Consider the following 26,999-nt stretch of genomic DNA (forward strand, 5'->3'; position numbering starts at 1 on the left):
CTCTTTTTTTAAATTGTAAATTCTGTCATGCGAGTCACTTAACAAAAGAACGTTTTTTTACCTCAAATTCGAGTGCTCAAATTATTGAAGATGTGTTCTTTCTTATTCTTCAAATTCTATTTCTTCTGCTCTATCCTATAGATATATATATATTTGTATATGGTAAATACGCATAATTTTTTAAGACATTTTTTCCCCACATAAAAGTATTTATATAATTCCAAATCACTTTTCTATTTCGCTAAAAACGAACGTAAGTGGCAATTTTGTCATTCTATAAATAAGTTGAGCATAGACCAACTTTTTTTTTTAAATCATACGCTTCCATTTTAACTTTTTTTCTACTCCTAATTAATATTTCCAAGTATTCTTAACTTTAAGGACTCTTTCATTTTTTTTCCCAAGTTTTTCTCGAACACCACGGCTGGATTTAACTTCGAGGTTAATTATTTTTATATTATCAAAAAAATTATAAAAATATAATTTATATAAAATATATAATAAATTTATGTCGAGTCATGAATGTGATTCATGACTCGACTAATTTTTTTTTTTTTTAAAAAAAAAAGTGAGTCGTGGATAGCATCCAAGACATCCTTTTAAATATATTTTTTTATTTTTTATAAATTAATTATATTCAAATTAATTTTTAACAATATAATAAAATAGAAAAATTTATAATATTAAAGTTATATTATTTTATTTTATTTTAGATGGATTTCTGGTTTATTAATCTTTTGACATGGAAGGCGCATAACGTCTAACCTCAACTCCCCAAGCAGCTAATTTCATTTTCATCGTAGGATTATCATTAGTCATGCTTCATGCCCAATGCCACAGCTGACTAAGTTTGGTGCCATACAAGAAATGTTGCATATATAGTTATCTACCAATATTTGGTTGAATTGATATCATCTCTTCTCAATAAAGAAGATGTCTCGAGTTCAAACTTAAATTCCTTTATCCCAATCCATCCGTCGTGGTAAAAGAAAAAAAGAGAGAGGAAAAAGAAATGGAGCCGTGAATCATTTATTGACAAAGAAGTTGTAGAGTATTTTCTTACACTATTTGGAAAGCCAGCTAGTGTTAGAAAATTTTAACGCAAATCAGATTTGATTGAATCAAATCAATCACATAATGAGTGTGATTGATTATTTTTCTTAAATTTTATATTAATTATACAACAAATACATTATACTTATTATATAATTAATTTAATCTAATAAATTCAATTCGAATTAGAATTTTCAGCACAGTGTATAACTTTGAATATCATTTAGCGAGTAATCCCTAAGAAGCCCTCAAATCTTGGGTTTTGGGCCAATTTGGACTGCATGTTTGATGAGCTAATAAAACTAATAGAATTGACTTTAATTTAGTTATTTATTTTACTTCAATAACATATTACAAGATAAATTATAAGACGAAAATTAACTTGAATTTGCTGAATAAAATATTACTTGATGTTTCCGGAATATTGCGCATTTATTTTTGTAATGAAAAAATACATATAACATGGAGAATGATCCAAATTACAACATCAAGAGAAGGACTGATGCGTACCTTACACAACCATCTTGTTTAACTTCATCAATCGTTTCGTGAAAAATAAATCTCTTACCCAAAGCGGAGACCACGAAAGAAAGTTGAACAATCCCGTCATGTGACCAGAGGTGATTGTTTTCGGTGGACTCGAACTCAGGACTCTACTGGCTACATGCCTGGCGAAGACCGTCGCCTCCGTGGACTTACCACTCTGCGATGCCCTGGCTCTCTCTGCTATAGCGTCCCTGAAATTCTTGTAAATCCTCCAATCATAATCCTTCAATCTATCAATATTATTGCTCCCAAGATTAGATCTTATGGCTCCGGGATACACCAACACGACGTTGATATTAAATGGCTTGAGCTCGACTCTAAGTGCATGCGACATCGCATGCACATACCCCTTGCTAGCACAATATGACCCCGCCCATGGGGTCGGTACTTTGCCAACAACACTCCCTATATTGACTATGCTTCCACCTCCTCGCGCCACCATGTGGGGCACCACTCCCTGCACCATTCGCAGCTGCCCCAACGCATTGATCTCGTACGCCCTTTTAATCACGTCAAGTGGAAGTTCAGCTAAAGGCCCGGTGCTTCCTATCCCGGCATTGTTGATTAGGATATCGATCTTTCCACATCGGGACATCACAAAGTCTACAGCCTTTGCGACACTTTCATCTGACGAGACATCGAGCTCTAGCGTCTCTACTTGTTCGTCTTGCAGGTCAGCAAGATCTGACATCCGTTGGGGGATGTCCGATGCGAAGACGTTACAGTTTTGCTCGGCGAATGCCTTGCAGTATTCGTAGCCAATGCCGCCTTTTGCACAACCGGTGATCAAAACAACCTTACGATCACTCATTTTTTGCCTTTGCTTCTTCGTTCTATGATCCTTGGGAGATATATAACTACAAATTCCACTATGTTTATTGTGTTTGTAGTTTAGAGCTCAACTTCAAGAATATTCCGCAGTTATGCTTGGCTGGCCGGCTGCGGTTTCGGATTGATCAAAATTTTATGTGGTGAAAGACAAGACAGCCTACTGTTGAATTATTCCCTTTATAGTTCTTGATAAAGAATTCCTAAGACAGTTTTCTATGCAGTAGTATCTTTTACAAGATAGCAAAATGCATTTAAGGTTTTCTGCTCTTGGTGGGCTATTCTATTTGGTAGTCCGCCACTAATGGAGATATCCAACGGAAAATTCAGGACCAACTCATGTACTTCCGCCGTTAAAAATTAAAAATCATTTTATAAAGGTGTTAAATTATAATATGGTGAAAGAGTATTGTTATGTTCCAGAATTTTAGTTGTTTCACAATATTACTTTTTGTGTTTCAAATCGTTGACTCAAACGGCAAACTACCCAAATTTTTAATGAGATAAACTGGTCACAAACACGATAAGACAGCAAATTCGCATCCAATCGGAAGAAAGCCAAGCTCCATCTATGAAATTAATGTGCCAAGATGGGGTCGTAAACGATAAAAGAATGATGTCAATATTTGAATACATTTTCTTCTATTTGTATGTAATTTCAAATTTATTAATTGTTAAAAATTAATTAAATATTTAATATATTTTTCATGAATATTTTTTAATTATAAAAATATTAAATAAAAATTTGATGATATTATACAATTAAAAATAATAATTATAATTAATACATAAATAAAATAATTAGTATATTATATTATCAATTATAGAATAACCAACAATTAATAAAATTAATAAAGATGTACCAAGTCGTTAGTGCCACTAACAACTTGGGCAAAGAATTGGCATGAGTTGCTAGTAGCATTAACAACTCACCCTAATTTTGCAATTATTCTTCAAATCATATATAAAAGCCTGTTTGGCAGCCCACTACTATGAAGGAAAAATTCTGGTTAGAATCAAATCATGTAAGAAGTGTATTACACTGATAAAATAATTGGTTCAATTCAATAAAAATTGATTTAAATAAAAAAAAAATAAAAATCAAGTATGTTTCGCCCCCTAATTAATGAATTTTAATTTAAAAAAAAATCCGCCTATAAATAGGTGAGTTGCACATATATTTACATGTAGAGCTAGCATGCAGTTGAAGAAATCAATTGGGTCTACCTGCAGCTACTGCTACTCCTAGTTGGTTAGGGATGACAATGAATTTGAACTTGAACAGGTTGAGTGGTCTGGTAATAAATTTATACAAGTTTGTGTATTTATGTGATAAGGAAAACAATATATGTGATGATCTATCCATCTATATAATTTGATGTGGTCTTGGCCTCATCATCTTACATATCTTTCTTGAAATTTGCTAAACTCAACTCTCCACTGTTCATATCTTGATGATTTCCGTTTTTATTTTAGCTTTGAGAAGGTTAGGTCCTACATTTTTACCATACCACTAAAATAGAAACTCTAAATAAATAAGTCAATATTGCCACCTGATAAATTAAATATTCTTTGCACTAAATTTGGATTAAGTACAGAACCACCTCTCTTATCCTAATTACTCCAATTAAATGACCTATTATATTATAAATATTATATAAAAGTAATAAACCCTACTGTTCTTTGACATTCACCACAAATATGTGGTATGGATTAGGCTAAACGGCGCCGTCCGGACAGAGGAGGATCAAAAGTCTATTTAAAGTGTGCACAAGGCCTAACTAATAGGATCAGAGTAATGGCTGAAATGACTGTTATGTCCTAAAATTCTTATCCAAATTATATTTGATCAAATCAAATAAATTACAGAGCAAGTATAATATACTTGTGATGATTTTTTTTTAACTATACACCAATCACACCACAAGTGTATATATAATTAGTTCAGGTTCGAACAAACTCGGTCAGTCTAAATTAGAATTTCCAATGTTATATGTTAGGAAAAATTTTGAAATTACACTTACACCCCTGAAAATTCTCCATTTATACATGAACTCCTTCCGTTAGAATTCGAACAAAAAACACTCACAGTTAGCAAAAAAAATTACATAAAGTTTAAATTTTGACCTTCATTTAACATTCTCAAATATATTTTACACTTATAAAGGGATAATTGTGATATATATATATATATATATTTAGAGTGAAGTTAACATTATTACATTTTTTTTCCTTATAAATATAAAATTATTACATAAAAATATCAAATGAAGGATAAAATTAAAATTTATGTAAATTTTTTTTTTGCTAACGTCATTATTTTTCTTTCAAACCTTAATGAAAGAGGGTCAGGTGTAAAATGCGAATTTTTAAAGGGGATCTAAGTGTAATATAAAAACTTTTTTTTGGAGAAAAGTACAGTTTAACATTTTTAAAGGGGCATAAGTGTAATTAACCCTATATATTATCCTAGGGTGGATTAATGTTATGATCATGTCCAAAGAACTGTCACTCGATCCACAATTTCTTTCCTAATTATTATATGAAAACAATTCAGTAAAGAGCTACGTATAATAATTCTTTCGACTGCAAATGAGTTGAGCGTTTAAAATATTTTGACAGAAGCATCAGCTATAAATTCATGCTCGGTTTATGTAACAGCAAATTCCGTTCTCATCAATTTTTACCAAGAAAAATCGACCATATATACACACGACAAATGCCAGAAAGAAATTTATGAGTGTGTGAAACATAGTAAAAGCAGAGTAAATCATTTTACAACCTATATATATGAATGGACATTTAGATTTCGTATTCGTAATGTATAGGCTCCATACGAGTATTTATATCCGCATCTATATTATCTACGTCCATGTTCATACATACAAACAGTTAAACTTTCCACCGTCACTGATGATATTGCATTTATGTATATGCTAGATAACTAGATGGCATGCAGTAAAGAAGGCGTGGAATGCTACCGAAATGAGCACCAAGACTTTCTGGAGTCGAATCTTCTTCAGTAGGTAATGGAAAAATCTTACTCGATCAATGGAGCGATGACAATGGCCGGACCTAAGGCTTCATGCAGCAGATATTGAAGATGTCATCCAAGGGAGCATGGTCGCCGCTCCCTTCCTCCTTTCTGGCATATAATAATTGCTTTCCTTTAAATACAAACATTCCTCCCTAATAATCGGATAAACAGTGGATTGTGTTATTCGACAAGCTAAAGACGGGTTTATGGCGTGAAGGTAGGAGATTGAGGAAGATAATAAACCTGTTGCAAGACACTACTTCTATCATCTGGTGTGGCTTTAATAGTGTAGTTCTTCATAGCCTTTTTCAGAGCATCCACTCTTGAAAATACTTTGGTCTGTATGGTTTACATAGTTAGAAATCTAAATTGAGCAAAAACATGCATATAGTTCAAATTTTATAACAAGAATATCTTGCAAATTATGTTAGAGGTTGAGAAGAGATACACTTGCTGGGTTGAGAAATGTGCGGCGAAGACCATAATATAAGCCCAAAATGTCATATGCCTGAAATTCCAGAAGGGTCTAAGGTATTAGTTCAGGTCTATAGTAAACATAATGAACTCAACCTGCAGGTAGAAGTTACCTTATGGTCAGGGTCAGCAAAGAGGGAATCCAATGGAAATGGTAACTAGTGGCACAAAATAATCGGTCATAAATCAGTTTAGAGACAGCCATAAGCAGTGAATATTAAGTAGGTTCACTGATAACACAGAAAAAGGGTTCAATTTGTTATTCCCTGTTATTAAGGAGTTAGGCACAAACACCAAATATATAGTCATTCTAACAAAACAGTATCAGAAATAGGGATCCAGCAACACAAAATGCATTAGTTGAAATGAATTCAGTTCAGTCGAGATATGCAAGTCACCAGGAAACTGAGCACTTAATGTTTATCAAATCCCACATTTGAAACATCTTAAAGATACAAGATTGAATGATTTGACACGTGACGTTATGTCTAAGCATGGATTCATGAATTGCGCTCAGTTTTGAACAAATTAACAAAATTATTCACTCAAAGACAGAACTTGATCCAATTTTACCCAATCCCCTAATCTGGATTTATGACTAAGGCAGCTGCAATTAAAAGCTGCTCCATAGATGACCAAAAGATGATGTCAAAACTAATTTTGCCAAAATAAAAGTATACTTCAAGTAAAATGCAGTCATATCACTAATCAGACAGAGAGTTAGATTCCTTCGCAGAGAAATATAGATAAGCTAATTACCCTTTCGGCAAGAATTTGAGCTTTGTCAGGAGTACCAACTCCAACAACAATTAGCTTCACACCAGCCAAGTCAAATTTCTCCTTTGATTCTCTAAGTGCTTCAGCAAACTCCCAACTAAAATGGAGGAACAAAAGCATGTTGAAAGGGAGAGGCCTGCAAATTCTCATTGTAATGTCGAATAAAATTCACTGGAGCAGTTCGTAAATCGTAACGTACCAAAAAAAACATCCAAAATGTCTCAGAAGTGCAACTACAGCCATTCCCTGTAAAGAAAAGTTTTCAATGAAAATGCATAGTTAAGAACCGAAAAAGGGCTATGTCACTTCTTAACAGATTCAGTTCAACTCTACGTAGACCTTTTGTTGAGGTCTTGGAGTTAGATCCTTTTGACATCCATGGTTTCTGGTGATTCTTTGTAACGACTAGGCCTAAAAATTTAAAATGTTACCGTTGAGAGGTGATTCTTTGACAGGACTAAGGCCTGAAATCTAGGACATCAAAAGTAACAACATTCAAAATGAATACTATTCAGCAAGTTTCCAATCACATCCATCAATATAAAACATCAACTCAGATGCTCATGATGCGATCGAGACATCAACGTGTAACATGGCGCTTGATGCTGTAGCTTAATTTTTAAGACTTCTGTAAATAAATATCATTTGATAGGCCCTCAATCTGATCTTAATGCAGTTTAATTGCAATAAATGTTCAATCATCCTATTTAAGAACATCTCAGTGAGCTGAACTTCAAAAGCTGGAATTCAACAACTGAGCGAGTCTTGCAAAAAGATAATTCGGCAACAGTTTCTATGATAACCCGCCAGTGTTTTACGCGTAACAGTGCCTGAAATTGAACCCCCAATTCAATTGAGTTTTAGCTTGAATTTGTCAAAATCCATTTGGCACAGCAAGAATCATAAACTATTTGATATTGAGTAAAAACACCACAGCCATAGTAGGAATTATCTAAAATTTATACAGTACAAATAACTAAAAAACACCTCCTTTTGATCCCATAGATCCTTGAATTTGACGGGCTCTCCGGCGGCAGTGAAGATGCTAACTTCCCCGAGCACATCCGCGATGTCGTCAGGCACAGCGGCGGAGGCCGTAGAAGAAGCAGCCTTGGCCACAAGCGATAGTCCACTAGGCTTTCTTGAAGAGAGTGCTCTACGGATCGGCTTGGTTGTAACTGCAACAGATTGAGGTGGGACTAGCGATTTTTGAGAGCGGGTAGACGGGAAGAGAAGTGATGTGGAGGAAGTGAGAATCCATCGAGACATTACTTTCGCCATACTATGTGGTTTGGGACTCTTGGTAAGGCATTAAAAACGAAGAACGGTCAGTAGAAAATTTGTGGTACAAATTCTTCTTCTTTATTGCTGCTGTAACGCCGATGGGAAAGGACCAGACGTTGGGGCAACTGGACTGATAATGAACATAAACAGTTTGTGTGGCAGGAGAAGTGACGACGACGGCGTGGGATTTTCTATTATACTTTTATTTATTTAGCATGCGGCACGGGCTTAATTTAATTACCAGTACGCATGAAAATGGCATATTTTAAATATGTTCATAATTTTTTATAACAAATTAAAATAGAACATTTATATAAAACTACCTTTTTGTTTTGAATAAAAGAGCCAACTTATTGATGAAAAGACGAAATTCAGCCATGATTTTTGTCACGAACAAGTCTGGAGGGTGAGACTTGAGAGCCACCCTCAAGAAACCCAATGGCATGCCTAGCAAAACAATTACAAATCCTAACAATGAAAGCAAAAGAAACATGGTTACATGTACTAAGCGAAGCAAAGAAAGGGTGTTAGAAACTAAAGGACCAACATCAGACATATCCAAAAACTAGCCCCATGTTTTCTAATAAGAGGCTCACAATCTCCCTCCGTAATCACATTTGGTTAACATTGTCAAGCTACCAAGCGAGCCGCCTCACAAATGACGAGGACTTTGATGTGCAAAGGCTTCACAAGTTTCCACATGCAAAAACAGCACCAAGTCAGGCATTGACCCACGGAGTCGCGTGCAATAACACCAATACCTCCCTCTTTTCCTCCCTCAAAACATGTAAACTGTTCAAGTGACTAAGCTTGGAGGTGGTAGATCACATGACCCCGGATGCTTTGGCTGGACAGGAGGTGGTTGTTGGCAGGCCACCCCTTCAAAGGCTTTGAGGAAGAACCGGTCGAGGTCATCTACATTGGTTTTGTCTATAAGTTTTCCGTTGCTTTACGATTCAAGATTTCACCGGGAAACAGAAGAAGAAGAAATCACATGCAGCCCTCCCTCATCCATGATTTAACTCCAGAAGCCACCAATTCCAGTGCACACCATCTAAGATTTGAAAAAAGCCAAACTTTTCGTGCAAAGCGATACCCCTAGAGAGCATGCATAGTGTCTTTTGACTTTGCTGCATAATGAGGACAACCAACTGCCTAGGACCTAGTTAGTCGAGAGAGGTTAAAGCTTATCGGAAGGGAATCAAGGCACGCCCACCATGCAAACACTTGGACTCAATGTGGAACTTTCACAATCCAAATGAAGCTCCAGGAGAGTGAATGACTGCAGATGATGAGGCTGAGAAGGCGCAATTTCTTACAAGATGGTATGCACTTCTTATGGTAAAGTGACCTGGCTTCAAAAAGTGCCATACGTGAATATCCTCTTGCAACCCCCAACCAAAATGAATAGAGAGAATTTGATCACGATTAGCAGGGAGTAAGTTCGTCTCAATGCATTCATAGCACCAATACCCTGTAGTATTATCGATAATTGTACTTACTGAAGCAGCAACCATGTGAGAGCGGAGCGATGTAATGGGGCGGAATGTGGTTGGGGGTGGGATCCAAAGGTCCAAGCCTAGACGAATAGAAAGTCCTAATCTAATGCGATAACGAAAACCTGCATGGATAAGAGCTTTGACAGAAAGGATACTTCTCCAAACAAGTGAGGGCCTAGAACCAAGTTTGGCCTTGAGAATAGACGTACCTGGGAAGTATCTTGCTTGAAGAACCCTGTGAGCCAACGAGTGTTAATTCGTGAGAAGGTGCCAGAACTGTTTTGCAAGCATGGTTGAATTGAATGCTCGCTTTTCACAAAAACCCAGTCCTCCTTCCATTTTCCTAGAGCAAAGGTGGCTCCGAGCAATCCAGTGGATCTTCCTTTGTTCCTGATTGTGCCACCAAAAGTCAGCACACATAGAACGAATGGCTTGAAGCGCATTATGGATGCGAAAGACACTCATGTCATGATGTACATTGAAATAGCTTGGAGAACCACCTTAATAAGTCTCCTTCCCAGTTTGTAATAGCAAATTCTTGTTCCATATGGGGATGCACTTCCAAACACGATCCCGAAGCCCATAAAAACCGCACATTGAGATTTGCCCACCATCCCTAGGAGGCCCAGATATTTCTCATGCATATTTTTCTATTGAAGTCCAATAACCGCGGCCACCGCCTCCTGTGTGGTTTGGGAGACATTCCTTCTAAAGACCACCATGGATTTACTAAAGTTGATCTCCTCGCTCGAAGCTTTTGCATACACTTCCAAGGTATCTGCAATACATAGTATGGCATGCATCATTGTCGGGCCAAAGACAAACATATCATCAGCGAAGAGCAGGTGTAAAATCCTTGGGACTCCTCAACAAATAGCAATAATACCTTCAACATCACCATCTCTCTCAGCCGCCCCAAGCAAAGAACTAAGCGCCATGTACACAACAAAAACAGATAAGGGGAAAGAGAGTTCTCCCACCGAATACCTTGTTGTGGAGTTAGACACCCAAATTAATATCCGTTAAATATAAAAGAATATGAAACTCATGAAACACAACACATAACAAGAAAAATGAATCGGGGTGGGAATCCTAGTCTAACCTAAGCACACTCAAGAAGGGCCACTCGATTTTGAGCATAGAAAAAAAAATAACAATTAAAAGATAGTTATAGAAAATCATGATAAATGAGTAGTTAAAAGCAATTAATTAATTTAAATTTAAAAAGAAAATGAAAGACCAAAATTAAGTGAGAGAGCAAAAGGGTGCTCTCACTTAATAATAAAGCATAGATAATCAATATTATATTTTTATTAAGGGTTAAAACAAATTTTGTCCCTCGCACTATTTTTGATGTTACATTTATCCTCATAAATTAATAAATGTAACATTTATCCTCCTTCTGGTTGGACAAAATTACCCAGTACTTATATTATTCTCAATTTAATTTTCGTATTTTGCACATTAAATCATTATCAAATTATTTTCTAATTAAAAAGAAGTTTTAATAAGTGAAGATTAAAATTAAAAATGGAGTAATAAGTTAATATATATAATAGATACACAACAAATATAATATTCTAACAACTTATATATATATTTTTAAAAACAAAAGATAATATATATGTTTAACCAAAAGTGAAACAATTTGAAGAGAAAATGGACAAATATTTTTTATGATAATTTTTAAAGAAAATATATTTGAAAATCGGATACGTAATTACTCATTTGTATCTAAAAAATTAAATAGTTTCCAACTTAATTTCAAAAATAAAAAACCCATCTTGTTCTTGTTTCTTCTTCCACTTTCTCTCTTTCTCTATCTCCATTCTTTCTCCTCTCTCAATTCTTCCCCAAACCCATCTCTTAGAACCGTAGCCCAAACTCACGGCAACAAGGACGGCGACGAGTACGGCTTCCAGGTAATCCTTCTTTCTCTGTTGTATTTTACTTATTCTTCTTTTTCTTGGGTTTGGGTGTGTTTTTAGCATCTTGTTTAGTTCTTTAATTCTTGTTTAATCGGATTCAGGGGCACATTCAGGGGCACTATGATTTGTTTAATTCTTGTTGTTGGATTTCTTCTTCTCCATTGTTTCCCTGACTGTACCACATATAAATCTGAAATTTTTGTATAGAGTTGAGATTGAGTTGTTGAATGTTGAGTTGTAGTGTTATGGACACTTGGAGCTCATTGGCTCGAGTTCGAGCTCGAGCTCGAAATCACAGAGTCGAGCTCGACTCGTTGCCACCCCTATGTGACAGAATATATATGAATTTCCTATACCTGGGGCAGAAAGAACCTGCCCTATACTTACTCTAGTTTGTCACAGGGAACACTTTTTTGTGGATTGCCTGATATGAGTTTTTTGTTAGCATTTGCTTGGTAAAGTTGCATAACTTGGATAAGAGGATGACAAATAAGAGTTTGTGCTTGACATACAGTTTTAAACCAACTGTTCATGAAATCCTGTCCTCTTTTGATTTGTTTTTTTCCCCATTATATCTGTTAAAATGCTTGGCAATAGGATAAGTTATGCATAAATCTGGTATGTGATAAACATATTAGCTTAGATAAATTAGAAGGAAAATCTATCAGTAAATGAATCTTTTCAATTCGTTTGCTATTAATTGGTTGTTCTATCCCAGTGCATTACTGGTGGTTTTGTTTATTTGGCCCACTAAATATCAAATGCTAATGTATCAACTCTTCTAATTGTTGGTGCATCGATATGCATGCTTCAGTTACAAGTTGGAATGAGTCTCTTTATTAGGTTACTAATGTGACTATCAACTTGATTTAGCTTTAGATAAAAGAATCAGAGTACTGGAAAGTTGACAAGAGAAGGTATATTATTGGACATCTGACATGCCATTTGACACGCTTTAGATTTTTTCTCATTTAAAATCCGGAAAATCTAGATTTATTGCAAGCTGGTTTGCATTCTTTTGGTGAACTATATTAAGCTTCAACTTTGTTTACGTTATATTAATATACAATCCTGCCAAGCTCTGTCTACTTGTTATGCTGCAGTGGGGTGCTTTTAGTTTTGTTTTACACTTATAATTCTGAACATTAAGCTATAAGTTTGACAGTCAGTATTTTTTGCACCTTTCTGCAAAGACAGTGTTTCGATGCTTTCCCTCTATAATCTGTCAGATCACATAGTGGATTCGTAATGATTATTTATTTGATTGCTTTGTTTAGGTTTGTAGTGTTCCGTCAAAGGACTTGTCTCATCGACGTGTTCTATTTTCTTTGGTTCAGTAACTCAAATTTTCTGTTGTCCTCTAACATCACATTTGCACTTACTCCTATATGCTCTCTATGCTTGCAAAGAATTTTCATTTCTTGACTCGCTGGGAGCTCACCTTTAATATACGTTATTACGACCATCAGTGTCACAGTCTCCTTTACAGTTTGGTCGTATCCTTATATTTCAATTCTTCTGTGCTATGTTTGAAACAACTACAAATTTTTCGTAGAAATACCCTTTTCCTATGAATTTTATCCGTAGCAAAGCATTGGTTATGCCAGCATTTTATACCACAAAAATTCTTAGCAAATACATAGCAAAAAGGTTGTTACTATGAATTTCGGCGTTTAACAAAGATTTTTGCCTAGTACTTAAAAGATTTTTTCTTGTAGTGATATATTTATGTGTATATATTAATGTGTCTGTGCAATGGATCAATATACATAACATAGTTTAAGAATGGATATAATGTAATCATGAAAAATTAAAGGAAGCAAAGATATCTTTCAGTGTGTCAATATTGTGAACAATATATTAATATTACAATTAAAAGCATTTCAAAATTAGCTAATGAATTTAGTTAATTTGAGTTGTTATTTTGTAACCTTCTCATGTAAAAATAAAATATTAAATAATTTATTGAATTTTTCTATGAGATTCTATATAAATTTATATATTTTTAAAATAAGAATTATGCTTCACGTGCAAACATGTGTGCATTTTACTAGTAGTCAAAAAATATTTTCCGCACCTATATTCATACCTATATAATGAGTGGAAGCTGCTACTTTAGACCTAATGAAATTAAATTAGTACGTACCATAGAGTCTTATACCTTGGAGTTCTATTCAAGGCTTAACAATGTTTTTATGAAGGGCGCCAATTGCTCAAAGATATTTATAATATTGATCTTTTTAGCAATCGTGTGATGCATTTTCCATATTGTAATGCTCTTAGGTACTTTCCTCTCTTGTAAATTTATGCCACAGATTGAGAGTAGGCTACTGAAGAAACCATCTGTAAGGGGCCATTTACAAGGCCAAATCCACTCTTATCCATGGTCTACTATGAGAAATGGTGGTCCTCTAGTAATTCCTTAGCCCAGGATAAAGATTGATAAATTACCCCGTCTTGAGGGGATGATGCTATAATCCAGTCATATTCAAGTTTTTATCCAACTGGATAAACATCAATAAAAATTATTAATTTGTCCTTTCTCACATTTTATCTAATCAAACCTATTAACCATTTATCCCACGGCCCCTAAAATGTAAATTTTCTCATAGTATCTTTATTGTAAAGTTACTTGTTCTTATTATTCTGGTCGTGCTAAGTATATGCTATTTTCATCAGTTGTAGATACCAGCAGTGGTTGTGAAAAAATTGAACAAGGAGTAGGAAATGCAACGAAGTAGTAAAAAGAATGGGGCAGTTCTTTGAGGATGAAGGGATCAAGAACAGACATAATAATTGGTCTGGTTCTTGAGTTTATTATGAATTCCTGTTTGGACTGAGATGATAACTTGAGTTCAATTGATGGTGTCCAAATGTTACAAACCACTCATAGCTGCTGCACCAGGAAATCCAAGCCAAGAATTGATTAAACTCAATTGTCTTCTGAAAAACCTCATTCATGGTGGTCAATTCTCAGATGCCCTCCAACTCTTCCGACGAATTCACTTGTCCCACCACTTGAAACCTGACCACTACACTGTATCGACCGCCCTCACCGCGTGCGCCAACCTCCAAGAGACTAGAGTGGGTGCCCAACTCCACTCTCACTCCATTCAATCTGGGTTGGAAATCTTTCCACACGTTACAAATACTCTCCTTTCACTCTACGCGAAATCGGGGGACTTGGTTTCTGTCAAAAGGGTTTATGATGAAATAAAGAAACCTGATGTTTATTCGCATACTACGTTGTTATCAGCTTGTGCAAAGCTCGGGGAAGTTGATTATGCTTGTCACATGTTTGATCAAATGCCTCATGAAAATGTGGCAGTTTGGAATGCCATGATCACAGGATGCGCGGAAAATGGACATGATGAGATTGCATTTGGGTTTTTTCTGAAAATGCATGTCTTGGGTGTAAAAGCTGATAATTATACTTTTGCTAGTGTTCTAAGTTTAACTTCTTTACGGCAGTTTGATTTTGGTAGGCAAGTGCATTCTTTAGTTGTAAAGACTGGATTTTTAAGGAGGACGTCAGTTGTTAATTCTTTGGTTACAATGTATTTTAATTGTGAAAGTGTTACAGATGCTTATGGTGTGTTTGAGGAAGTGGGTTGTGAAGTTGGGGATGAGATAACTTACAATGCAATTATAGCTGGTTTAGTGAACTTGGAAAAAGATGAAGATGCTTTGACATTGTTCATAGATATGCAAACTGTTGGTCTAAGACCAACTGAATTGACTTTTGTGAGTGTTATGGGAGCATGTTTATTCTCCAAAATTGCTAGTCAAGTACATGGCCAAGCCATAAAGATGGGTTTTGAAGAATACACTTCTGTGAGTAATGCAGCAATAAGCATGTACTCTAATTGTGGGGAGCTAGATGCAGCTCGTTTGGTTTTCAGAATGTTGAAAGAAAAGGATATTGTGTCGTGGAATGCCATCATAGCAAGCTATGCTCAAGAGAATTTGGGTAAAGATGCTAGCTTAGCTTACCTTCAGATGCAAAGGCAAGGCCTTAAACCAGATGAATTTACGTTTGGAAGCTTACTAGCAAGCTCAGAGTTGCTAGAGGTGGCTGAGATGATTCAAGCAATTGTAATTAAAAACTCACTTATCTTGAAGGTTGAAGTATTAAATGGGTTGCTTTCTGCTTTTTCTAGGAATGGTGAAATAGAGCAGGCAAGCAAACTCTTCTGTGGTATGCAGTCCAGGAACTTGATATCCTGGAATGCTATGATTTCTGGATTTCTACTAAATGGAATGCCGGCAAATGGTTTGCAGCAATTTTTCAAAATGCTGCTGTCGGGATTGCGACCAAACCATTACACTCTCAGCCTTGTTTTGAGCATTTGTGCTAGCACTTCAGATCTACAGCATGGAAAACAGGTTCATGCATACATACTGAAATTTGGATATTTTTTTCATACATTGCTGGGGAATGCTCTTGTTGCATTGTACTCAAAGTGTGGGTCTTTGAATTGGTCTTTGAGAGTGTTCCAGAACATAATGAGAAAAGATGCTGTATCTTGGAACTCAATAATCTCTGCTTATGCACAACATGGAGAAGGCAAAGAAGCTGTCCGGTGGTTTGAGGCTATGCAATATTCAAGTGCAGTGAAACCAGATAAGGCCACTTTTACTGCAGTCCTTTCAGCTTGCAGCCATTCAGGTTTAGTTGCTGATGGTCTCCGGATCTTCACCCTGATGGTCAATGGTTATGGTATTGAGCCCAAAATACACCATTTTTCTTGCATTGTTGACCTCTTAGGTCGAGCCGGATTCCTTGATGCAGCAGAGAGACTAATTAAGGGTAGGGGCATCAACGTTGACCCCAGTGTCTGGTGGACTCTATTCAGTTCCTGCGTGGCTCATGATAATCTGCAGTTGGGAAGTATAGTTGCAGAATTTCTACTTGAAACAGGAAAAGATGATCCAGCAGTTTATGTTCTTCTGTCAAATCTTTATGCCAATGCAGGAAAATGGGAAGAGTCGGCTAATTTGAGGGAATTAATGAAGAAATATAATGTGATGAAGCAACCTGGAAGCAGTTGGATCACTTCATGAAACCATCTAACGTTTAGTTGCTACTAGCTAATGTGGGGGAGCTTGACTTCTTTTCGAGTATTTATATGCTCGAGATCAATCAGAGGTATCTACCACTTGTGGATGTAATCCATGCAACTTCAAACTATGGATGGGGCTACTCGTGCACATGTCTCCAATTAGAATGTTATCATCGACACTAGGATGCCTTGTGGCTTTCAGGCAAATGATATTATGATATATTCAAGCATTTATGTATGTCACCTGTCACATGAATTAATTTTTTAGAAACCTGAGTCTTACATTCCATTGTTTCTAACTAAGCAAATAATTGTGCTGCAGTTCCAGAGAATGATGTGGACTCCCTCAGTAAGGTTGTCCTGCTGGCACGGATAATTTGTAAGCATATTTTTGGAAATATCTTTACTCTGTAGCATTTTCATTTGTATCTTAATATATTACTATTTTAAGTCCTCCTTTTGCCATTTATAAGTTCCTTATTCTTTTTTGTAAAGCCTATTAAGATGGTTATTCTTCAGTGTGTCTGTCTGCATGTTTGTTAAACTTAAGCCATTATAGAACACAGTATTTACTGAACCTGTAGTGAAAGAAAAGAAAATTTACTTAATAATTTTGACCGACACAAGAGGTCACTTACTATGTGATTTTGTGCTTTCATAATACTGTTCTCTCTTTATTCTCTTGTTATGTGCTGTGTAAATCTTTATCTTTTGTAAAACTCCCATTTTCTTAATAAATTACCATTCTGGTTGAGGAGCAAGGTGGTAGCTGAAGAAATACAAATGTTGACAAGACACTTAAAAGTCTGTCTTTGTTAACAAACATTTAAGCTTCAATATCTGTACTCTCCCTCAATGGGAGCTTTTCTGGTGCGAGGATGGTTCTCCTGGCCCCTCTCTTTTACTTATACTGCAATTTTAACTTAAATCTAGTTTCTTTAAGGGTTTTTGGCCTGCTGTCATTTGTTTTCCTGGATGACGTGTGAACGGTTGAAAGGCATTAGGAAAGTCGTTAAGAAAATATTGCTGTATCCACTGGTTTGAGGAGGTAAATATTTGATTCGCTCTCCAGCTACAACTGTTCGTTTCCGGACCTCAAAATCCCCGTTCCGGCCACTAGCAGGCCATAAGGCAGATTTAAGTTAGAAATGAACGATACAATAATGGTCAGGTTTTCAATTCATGATTATATCATGAATCACATTTTACAAAACCGAAAATGATTATCAAAATGCAAAATAAACAAGAATTTTAAAGAATAAGAAAATATGTGGAACGAATGTGCTGCTGCTACTACTTACAATATACAACTAAGCTGAAGTGACAAGCGGATCACCGAGTTGAAGCGAGAGGAAAAAAAATAATAAAATAAAATTTGTGACCAACCAAGGGGTGAACTTTTGGTGTTCCGTAGTATGTGGATTTAAAATAAATAAAACAACAAATTTCAAAATACAAGGCTATAGATTATAGAAACAAATGAGAAATGGTATTTAAACGAGATCTTACCTCTTTCGTTTTTCGTTTCCGCCGGTAATCGTGCATTCGTCCCTTTGTTTACCCTAGGCTCCAATATAAGAACCCTCTAGAGATGATCCAAACCATACCATGGAAGATTGCTTTGATCTTTTTGCTAGAAGAAATTAAAGCCGTTGGAAGAAATGATTGAAGAGAACTACACTATCGATTAGAGTATTCTCTTCATCAAAAAAAATTCTCTACAACTCTATTTTTGATCCTAGATCAAAGAGAGTTAGTGAATTGAGGGATGAGAGGGGGAGAAAGAGAAAGGGCCAAGAGTAGTAGGAGGAGGAAGGGGAGTGTGTGTGTGTGTGTTCTCTTCACCTTTTACTATGTGTTGTTATCATATAAATAATGGTGATAACTGTAAAAACTGGAGCTTGAACTTATAATTCAAAGCTTTTAAGCTGTTGCTGTTGCTGCATCAAAAACAGAGGAGTCCGTGTGAAGAAGAAACACAATAGTGAAAGTCGGGTTTCTGGTTATGCGAGATTGCTGTTTTCTTAAAGGAGGTTTTAGTGGAACCACGACTCTATTAGTAGTATTACGTTTTCTGGTTACCAAAATGCGTTTAACTGAGAACAAATATTACATTTTTTATAGCCTGAAGGAGGGAAAGGTTGTTAGTGGCAGTTGTAAGCATTGTGCATATATTCTCCCTGCTCTGTATGTTTGAACGATAACAGTGGAATGAAATCAATCTCCATTACTGCAAATTATCTCAAGAAAGTATTGTTCATGGGTTCTCTTTACTTCTTTTCCTCTCATCTCCTCTCTATTCTTCTCTATCTGTGTTTAGCTTTCCACCTATTTTTCACTTCAGTTCACTACAATTTGATGGGTTGGCCTGCGGTGGCGAAAACGCTAACTTCCCAGAGCAACTCGGCTATGTCGTCGGGCACAATGGCGGTGGCCGTAGAAGAAGCCTTGGAAACAAGCGATGTTTCGCCGGGCTCTGCTGCAAAGCGACCTCTACTGAGAAAATCCAACAGATGGAGGAGAATGTAGGGACGTGGGAGAGTGGGTAGATGGGAATAGAAGTGATGTGGAGGAAGTGAGATTCCGTTGAGATATCATTTTCGTCATACTCGCTGTTTAAGATTCTTGTGAAGTTCGCAAGACAAAGTAGTGGGAATAGCTTAAATTGTTGTTGTGATGAAAAGTGAAAAGGGAGTGAATGAATGTTCTTGGGGGTTATGGAGGAGAGGTGGACTAACAACCAACACAAAGATTTATGTGGGGGGAGAAGTTTCGTCATCATCGTCTTTTGGGGACGATTTTAGTTCGTTATTTAACCACTTATATAGTTTTGATCCATGAATGATTGGGCTTGATAATATTAATTTTCAAATCAATATTCTTTTAACAATTTTCATTCCTATAATTAAATTTGGTTTTAAAATAGACAAAAGAAACACTCCTTGGAACTTGACTACTTCATGAAATTAATTAAAAGTATGAATTTTCACCATTTGTTTTTCAAGTTTAAAATTAAATTAACATTAGTCATGAACCTAAGCATATAAATAAATTCAATCAATTTATATTACTTATCATTCTTCAAAATTCTGCATGTTTTCAGGATTCAACTTCTTGATTGCAATTATTAATTCGGTGCCAATTTTAGATGGCATGAACGTCTTCTCCTCTGCCTATCCCTTATACATAGTCCCAAAACCTCCAATCTTTTTAATAACATATCAGACTTGAAATTCCTCCAAATCTGAAAAACTATAAATTATCAAATTTGGAATGGGCATGTTTGCTCCTCCATAATCAGGCATAATATCGAGGGAATGTTTGCTTCTTTTTGCCATTGCTCCTCCTCAGCAGTCCACAACTGCAAACTTTTTCCACAATGGTGATTAGGTTTGAGGGTTCGGGATTTGGAGTTTCAAACTAAAAATTCAAAATTTTCAAATTGACTTTAAAAAAAAAAAGATAAATTGGTTCAATTTAGTGAATATTAGAAAATTATCGATGAATTTGAAACATTTGAGTGATAATAGAACTAGTATTTCTTTGGGGAAGGATAAGGGAGTTTGAAAAAATGAGAGAATTGATCACAAGCTGTGATCCCTAATTTTTTTAGGTTTTCTCATTTATGCTTCACCCTCACCTGCGCATTGAGTGACGTTCTTCGTCAATTCTAACACTAAATCACACTATAGGGCCCAAAATTATTTTTTAAAAAAAAGTGTCAATTTGAGGAATAATTTATCAAGCTAAAAAATTTAAGGATCAAAATTGAAAAAATTATTAAGTATAGAGACCAAAATCTTAATTCTTCCAATTGATGGCCTCGTGTCTTTTTGGGTAGAGCCCGACTAATGACGACTTTGCCATCTTCTCCATGTTTGGGCGATATGGCCGTGGGCTGTCCCCAACCATATCTCAGCACCTAAGTCTAGGACAAAATCATCTATTACGACAGCCCACATACATCTTACAGGGACTGAACCAGTCTATTTTAAGGAAGCCTCAGCATAGTTTGGGCTTGATGGTCAGTTGACAATTAAAAGAAATTAGAGAAGGTTGGCGGAGTGAAAGTTGAAACTTAGGAAGCTCCGGTTTCTTATAATTTCTTGATCTTTCTTCTCCAAAACCCCAATTAAACCCTTTTCAGTCTATTCTTCATTCCTTTCTCTGACCCCATAAATTTTTTCTATTATTCCATCTTCAAATGATCACTTCTGCAGCCATCAATTCTGGGATTTGTTTTCGCCGGCGCGCAGTATCATTTCCCTCTGGGTTTTCTTCCGGGTTGCCCTCAGTTTCCACAAAGCTCTTACCTTTAACATCCGCCCTTTATCCCAAGGGGAAGGTAGTCTTCTTTATATTCGTTTTGTCTAGGTTCAGGTGTTTCAATCATAATAAACAGATTTCAAAGTAATAATCTACTGTCTTGGACCCTCCCTCTCGAGGCTGCCGTAGTAGTATGAGTATACGGTGAAAAGTTCTAATGAATTTATGTACTAATTTAATTTTATTGATTTTTCTATCAAGCATTTACACATACAGGTATTTGCTTCTTAGCAATTTGAGTGCAAAAGTTTGTTTATTTAGTATCATAGGTTGTATTTTCATTGCTAAGGAATGTTTTGGTTGCTCAGACAACTTTCTATTATGCCATTAGTATCTCTTTCGATTATTGTTTGATTTTCAAACTAAGGCTCTTCATACATGTGGTCCTCTTTTATATAAAAAAAAGTTGAGTAAAATCCAACATGAGATAGATGTGTAGATTTTCCTTGCCACTTGCATATTACATAAATGCATAGAGGATAGACTATACTAGATTTCTTGACATTTGGGAGCATAGTTAATATTACAATATACGGGGCCTTTGGTGTATTAGGGAGGTTAGTCAAAAGGGATATTTTTCTTATAGAACAAAGCTTCTTAGAAATAGTGAAATATACGAGCTAGCAAGAAGAATGTGAAATTTGCAGCCGTTATATATAGGCAGACTTGACAAATAAATCCAAGGAGAAATTTGGTTACAACTGAGACCACGAAGCTACAACCACTAGTTGCTACCAATTGAGGGAAAAGAGTGCTCTTTCATATAATATTTATCCGTTTTATCAATTTTCCTGCCAAATCCTTTTGAGTTTTGGGCTGATTGTTGCCTAATATGTCCTCTTCTTGATGCCCAAAGGGTAGATCTTGTTTATCTGTAAGTAGGCTTCAGGCATACTTAGATTCACCCTTCTTACTTCATTCTCATACTAAAGTTTAAGCAACATGGTGGTGATCAAATGAATCCATGCAATAAGCTATAGGAGAAGTTCTGAGGCAACAAATTCACCACTAGTTTATTTTCTCTTTAGGATTTTCCTAAGTTGATGCTAAGATTGCAGTGATAAATTAGCAACTTTTCAGTAATGGAACAATAACATGAGTAGGTGGGGGGAGGGGCAGTTCCCACCCATATTATATTTCCTCTTGAAGAATTTCATGCATGTAGTTACTTTATTGGTTCCATCTAGTTTTGCTCGATATTTTGTGATATTTTGAAAGAATTATATTAGTATCTAATACTTTCTTCATACTGACCTTAGGATGCGCTTCCCAGCCTCCGACCTTTTGATTCCCGCATTCTGTGCAGAGTTTTGGTTCATCCTTGGGCCACAAACCGTGAAGCTGATGGCACGACACAATTACTGAAGAACACTATTGTTCTGGCATCAATGCCCCAGGCTGTTATTATCTCAGATGGAGGAGCATCTTCTGGTGCAAATACATCAAGAAAGGAAAGAAATCCCAAAAGGCTCAACAGTAGTGCACCCAAGAGCGACAAGCCTGACCTCCTTCCCGTTATCAGATATCCTCTTGCAACTGACTCTGCGACAAAGGCAATATTAGAAAATAATACTCTGGTTTTCATCGTGGATAAACGTGCTGATAAGAAGAACATCAAAGACGCCTTTAAGAATATGCTTAAGACAAGGGCCAAGAAAGTGAATACTTTGATAATGTCTGATGGTACCAAGAAGGCCTATATTACGCTGGGACCAGATTGTAAGGCCTTGGATGTGGCAAAGAAGATTAAAGTCTTGTGAAAACATACATTTGATTGTTTACGTTTGAAGAGAGCTTTGAAGGTATAACTGATTTTGCACTGTTCATTGGCATTGAGTGTCTGCACAGGCTAAATCCCAAACCTGGGCAGTTTTTGTCTGAATTAAGTTTAGTTTTACTGAGTTCATCATATGGCTGGTGTTGGGGATCAATCTTGTCCACAGGGATAAAATAGTCAATTTATGGCGACTGTGCAGTTGGTTAGGTTTTCTTTTCCAGCTTTCCTCAAATTGTCTAAACACTGGTTGCTCAGATTTTTAGACATGTAAGAAACGTAGACATGTGAAGGATATGTGTTTTACATTCATGGATAATTACAGATTGGTACGAGGACTTGATGGGTCAAAACCGAAAAGATACATGTAACATCCTCCATTTCTTATATATAATTTTCATTGGTAAAATAGAATATGGGGTGTGATGATTCATAAGTGTTCTGTATTGGAGGTTTACTGAACATGAACTTGGGAAAACAGAAATCAGACCTTGCCTGTCTAATATATACAGAAAATTGAATAAATCAATGGCTCAAAACTCATACCTTGTCTTCATCAGTGGATTTTAAATATAAAGGGTAATTATACTTATACTTTATATCAAAATATAAAATTACATTTCTTTTTAAAAAAAAGTTTTGAATTGTACTTATACACCTCTTTTAAAAATTCATTATTTACACCTGACCCTCTTTTATTATGATTTGAACAAAAATGCTGATATTAGTAAAAATATACATAGAAATGTTAAATGAGGGGCAAAATTGAAAATTTATGTAATTTTTTTTTTGGTTTATGTCAGCATTTTTTATCCAAACTCCAAACATTTTTGTTTATATCAGCATTTGGGGATAAGATGGATAACGGGGCATATTTCTAAGACGATTAACCTCTATATTTTGCAATTTTCTTTAGCTTTACAACTCCTCTATACTTTAAATGGGCCGTTTTTTTCCTTTTATTTTTATTATTTTGTAATGATTGATAGCTATTTTAATTATTACAGATATTTGTTGGAGATTTTGTGGGTCTAGTGACATATTGATTAGCATATGCATGAAGATTTCTTTTCTTCTTAAGAGGAGCTTTTGAAGATTATGACGCCAATTCATCAATTCGAGAAACATCACACATGAAAATATCATGTGAATCTTCTTAGGATTCTCGACATTTTGTACCATGAATGCTGTCGGAAACTCACTCCACTTTTCAAGAAATTAAAGGAGACGACGCCTTGCCACCACATCTTTAGCCCCCAACATTTTCTCTTTGCTTTCCCATTCTTTCCGGGTTTCAAAGGCACTAAAATGAGGAAAACAAAATTAATAATTCCTTGGTAATTTAGAAAATTATTGTTAAGTGAAAGTTTGAATAAAAAATGATCAATATCAAATATCTATTGTCTAACAATTACAGTCATATACTAATCACAAACATATAACTATATCTAGTCAATTACAATTATGTACTAATTATTAATATTCGATAACTATATCTAATTAACAACTTTTATTAAAGTTGAATATTTAACATCCTGCACATTGGTGGATTTCGAATCCATGATTTTATAGTCATGAGATTTCAGTAAGCCTCATTTATAAAATTAGATTAAATATTGTGTCAAATTTTAGTTGTATACAAAATTAAATTTATTAACCGATGTGTAATTAATTATCATAACTAGGCGAAGTTGAGCTCCACGACACTGAGGTTGTGGATTTGAACCCCATCAACGTGTGGGATGTTATTTTATTTTTTGATAGGTATAGTTATACTTTAATAATAGGTGTTGATTAGATATATGTATATAATATTGATGAATAGTATATAATTGTTATTGTTGTTGATAGTTGTTAAATATTGATGATTTGTAGTATACCGTTTTGTTCACTTAAAAAAAAAATCAACTAAATATTAATGGCATGATAGACAACAAATTTTAAGGATATTAGATATAATTTTTCAAATTATAGAAAATTTACGTGTAATTGCACCAAATTTCGTAACATGAGAGTGTGATTATGCCAATATAATAAATGTTAAATAGAAATGGATGATGCATGAGAATCAATTACTACAATTTATTATCCTTAATGCTCACCAATAGAACCCATAAACGTGGGGAATATCCATCGCACCTCCCAACAAATACTTCCCCTCATTCGCCCACTAATAGCGACGGTTTACCCGTCGCCTTTTTTATGACAACAACACTTAAATTAATTAAAGTTAATTAAAAAATGGAATGACGCGTGAATGCGCTTTTATTGATAGGGTACGTCTTTTGGTGGGCCACTTTAATTATATAATTAATAATTCATATTTTATTATAATTGTCTGCACTATATTAAATATAATTACTTATTTGTTTTAAGTGGTGACGTCATCTCTTAACCATCAATATTTATACATTGTTTATTCATATTAATCACAATTTTTAATTTTAAAATATGTATCTTATTTATCTGATAATATGTGCATAAATACAGCGTATCACATTTACTGATTTTTAATTGATCAAAAAAAGGAACAAAGGAAAAAGGTAGTTTGATATCTCTGGTGTGGATTGTTCCACAAAGCATCACATTCGCCGTCTCTCATTGATTCTTTAATTCTCCAACATTTTGTTTGTTTTTCTGTGGATATGGGCTGAGATTATGACAACAAAGAAATCAAATATGAAGATTACACACTCATTTTATTAAATTGCCCACTTCACTGGTATTGGATTTTAGATTATAATTAAGGGATAATTACACTTTCTTTTCCTGAAATTTGGTATAATTACACTTATAATTTGAAAATTACATGCACCCCTAAGGTTTGCTTTCATCTAACAAAAAAAATTCACCGAATTATCTGATATTAATAAAAAAAGTGAAAAAAAATTATAGTTACTCTCGGTTGATTTATTACTGATTTACTGCAGATCAAACAAATTTTTTTATGATCAAATTATCCTCATTCGTCTTCACGCATTAATGCAGGTAGAGTAGATATATTTTCACCTTCATAAAGGTATTCTATTTCAAAAAAAGTTGTTTGATCTACAACCAATTAGTAATAAGTCAATCGTGGCTAAATATCAATTTTTATTTAATTTTATTAATTAACGTTAACAAATTCACTGAATTTTGACCAATAGAAGACTTATTTGTCGAGAATAAACGAATTATATGGGTGCTAAATGTAATTTTTCAAATCACAGAAAATTTATGTGTATTTACATAAAAACTCAAGAGGAAGGAGTGTAATTATTCCTAAAATTAATAGTAGGTTGGGGCTGAATAAATAAAGTTTTGTGGGTATAATATATATATATTATGGTGCGATCAATAGTTAAAGTAAATTTTGCACAGTAGTTGGACTTTTCAAAAGCACTTTTGAAACTTAATTATGGTGACATGGGCATTTAATTTGCCTATTTATATCTAAAATCGCTTTTGGTCAATTGTAATTTTGAGAGCGTCTGATGAGCTAAGGTATGATAACTTTTGAATTATTCAAACGTAATAATTCTTTAATTAAATGCGTATGTATAGTTTAATTTTTATTATATTTTGTTTAGTTAAATGCATGATTATGAAGATAAAATAATAATTAATCAAATACTGATAAAATAATGTAATATTAAATATGCATGAATAAAGAATTATCAATAGAAAATTAACAATTATATGAAAAATTAAGTATGTTGAGAGTATTTTCGTCCAATATTTTGTGAACCAAAGGTATACTCTAGGCCCCTTCTTCTTATTTTTCTTATGAATTATTATTAATTAAAATAAATTATTTACAATTATTCCTATCGGATATCAATATTATATAAAATTATTATAAGGATTGAACTCTAATAATTTATTTTATTTTTTCTCTTTCATTTAACTAAATAAACATAATTATAATTATGCACACTCATAGAGTGTGCTTTGTTAGTTAGTATATATTATTTCTACCAAATTTTAGATTATTACTTGGCATTTTTTTCTAAATTTAAAAGTTTACAAATATATACTCGCTCAAAATGGATTATTATGATGAGAAACTTGTTAGACAATCGTTAATATCAGATTGGTATCTGTAATCTTTTAAATGATCAAAAAAATAATTATCATTATGACGAATTTCAGAAGAGCCCATTATAATTTATTTTTTCTCTTTAAAATTAAACTATTAATTACTTAGCATTTGACTGCAGCAACATGTATATATATATCACTAGAATAACAGCAACTGGGAGTTTTTTCTTTTTTCCAATTAACACCTCTTAGAAACCAATCAATTTACTGCACAATTCAACTGTCCGAGAATTTAGAATGATTGAATAAAGTAAGTTTACAAACTTGCCATTTGTTTCAATCTGATGCAGGATTGTTTGGATGTTAATTTTATTTTGAATTATAATATTG

At 34.6% G+C, this 26,999-nt stretch overlaps 4 protein-coding genes across 7 annotated transcripts; 2 read left to right on the forward strand and 2 right to left on the reverse strand.

Annotated features, from left to right (window-relative positions):
* LOC105158711 (cyclopentanol dehydrogenase-like) lies at nt 1,437-3,022 on the reverse strand. The gene has a single exon (XM_011075552.2). It carries the CDS (start codon nt 2,408-2,410, stop codon nt 1,565-1,567), a length of 846 nt encoding a protein of 281 aa, XP_011073854.1. The 5' UTR covers nt 2,411-3,022; the 3' UTR covers nt 1,437-1,564.
* Nucleotides 5,148-8,210, reverse strand: LOC105158576 (thioredoxin-like protein AAED1, chloroplastic). 2 transcript variants are annotated; one of them, XM_011075369.2, is made up of 7 exons: nt 7,703-8,207; nt 6,915-6,961; nt 6,698-6,812; nt 6,052-6,096; nt 5,913-5,972; nt 5,708-5,803; nt 5,148-5,616 (listed from the first exon to the last, which is right to left on the reverse strand). In XM_011075369.2, the coding sequence occupies exons 1-7, from the start codon at nt 7,994-7,996 to the stop codon at nt 5,503-5,505; spliced, it is 771 nt and encodes a 256-aa protein (XP_011073671.1). In that variant the 5' UTR covers nt 7,997-8,207; the 3' UTR covers nt 5,148-5,502. The 2 variants fall into 2 exon arrangements, with proteins under 2 accessions (XP_011073671.1, XP_020548334.1); XM_020692675.1 differs by lacking the exons at nt 5,913-5,972; nt 6,052-6,096 and having other exon boundaries at nt 7,703-8,210.
* LOC105158578 (pentatricopeptide repeat-containing protein At3g49740) lies at nt 11,288-19,316 on the forward strand. 3 transcript variants are annotated; one of them, XM_020692872.1, is made up of 4 exons: nt 11,288-11,420; nt 14,106-16,724; nt 16,812-16,868; nt 18,834-19,316. In XM_020692872.1, the coding sequence occupies exon 2, from the start codon at nt 14,289-14,291 to the stop codon at nt 16,488-16,490; it is 2,202 nt and encodes a 733-aa protein (XP_020548531.1). In that variant the 5' UTR covers nt 11,288-11,420; nt 14,106-14,288; the 3' UTR covers nt 16,491-16,724; nt 16,812-16,868; nt 18,834-19,316. The 3 variants fall into 3 exon arrangements, with proteins under 3 accessions (XP_020548531.1, XP_011073672.1, XP_011073673.1); XM_011075370.2 differs by lacking the exon at nt 18,834-19,316 and having other exon boundaries at nt 16,812-16,977; XM_011075371.2 differs by lacking the exon at nt 18,834-19,316 and having other exon boundaries at nt 14,106-16,575; nt 16,812-16,977.
* On the forward strand, nt 20,486-22,908 carry LOC105158579 (60S ribosomal protein L23A-like). Its single transcript, XM_011075372.2, has 2 exons — nt 20,486-20,834; nt 22,075-22,908. The coding sequence occupies exons 1-2, from the start codon at nt 20,694-20,696 to the stop codon at nt 22,573-22,575; spliced, it is 642 nt and encodes a 213-aa protein (XP_011073674.1). The 5' UTR covers nt 20,486-20,693; the 3' UTR covers nt 22,576-22,908.

Source organism: Sesamum indicum, linkage group LG3 (genome assembly GCF_000512975.1).
Source record: "Sesamum indicum cultivar Zhongzhi No. 13 linkage group LG3, S_indicum_v1.0, whole genome shotgun sequence".
Lineage (NCBI taxonomy): Eukaryota > Viridiplantae > Streptophyta > Magnoliopsida > Lamiales > Pedaliaceae > Sesamum > Sesamum indicum.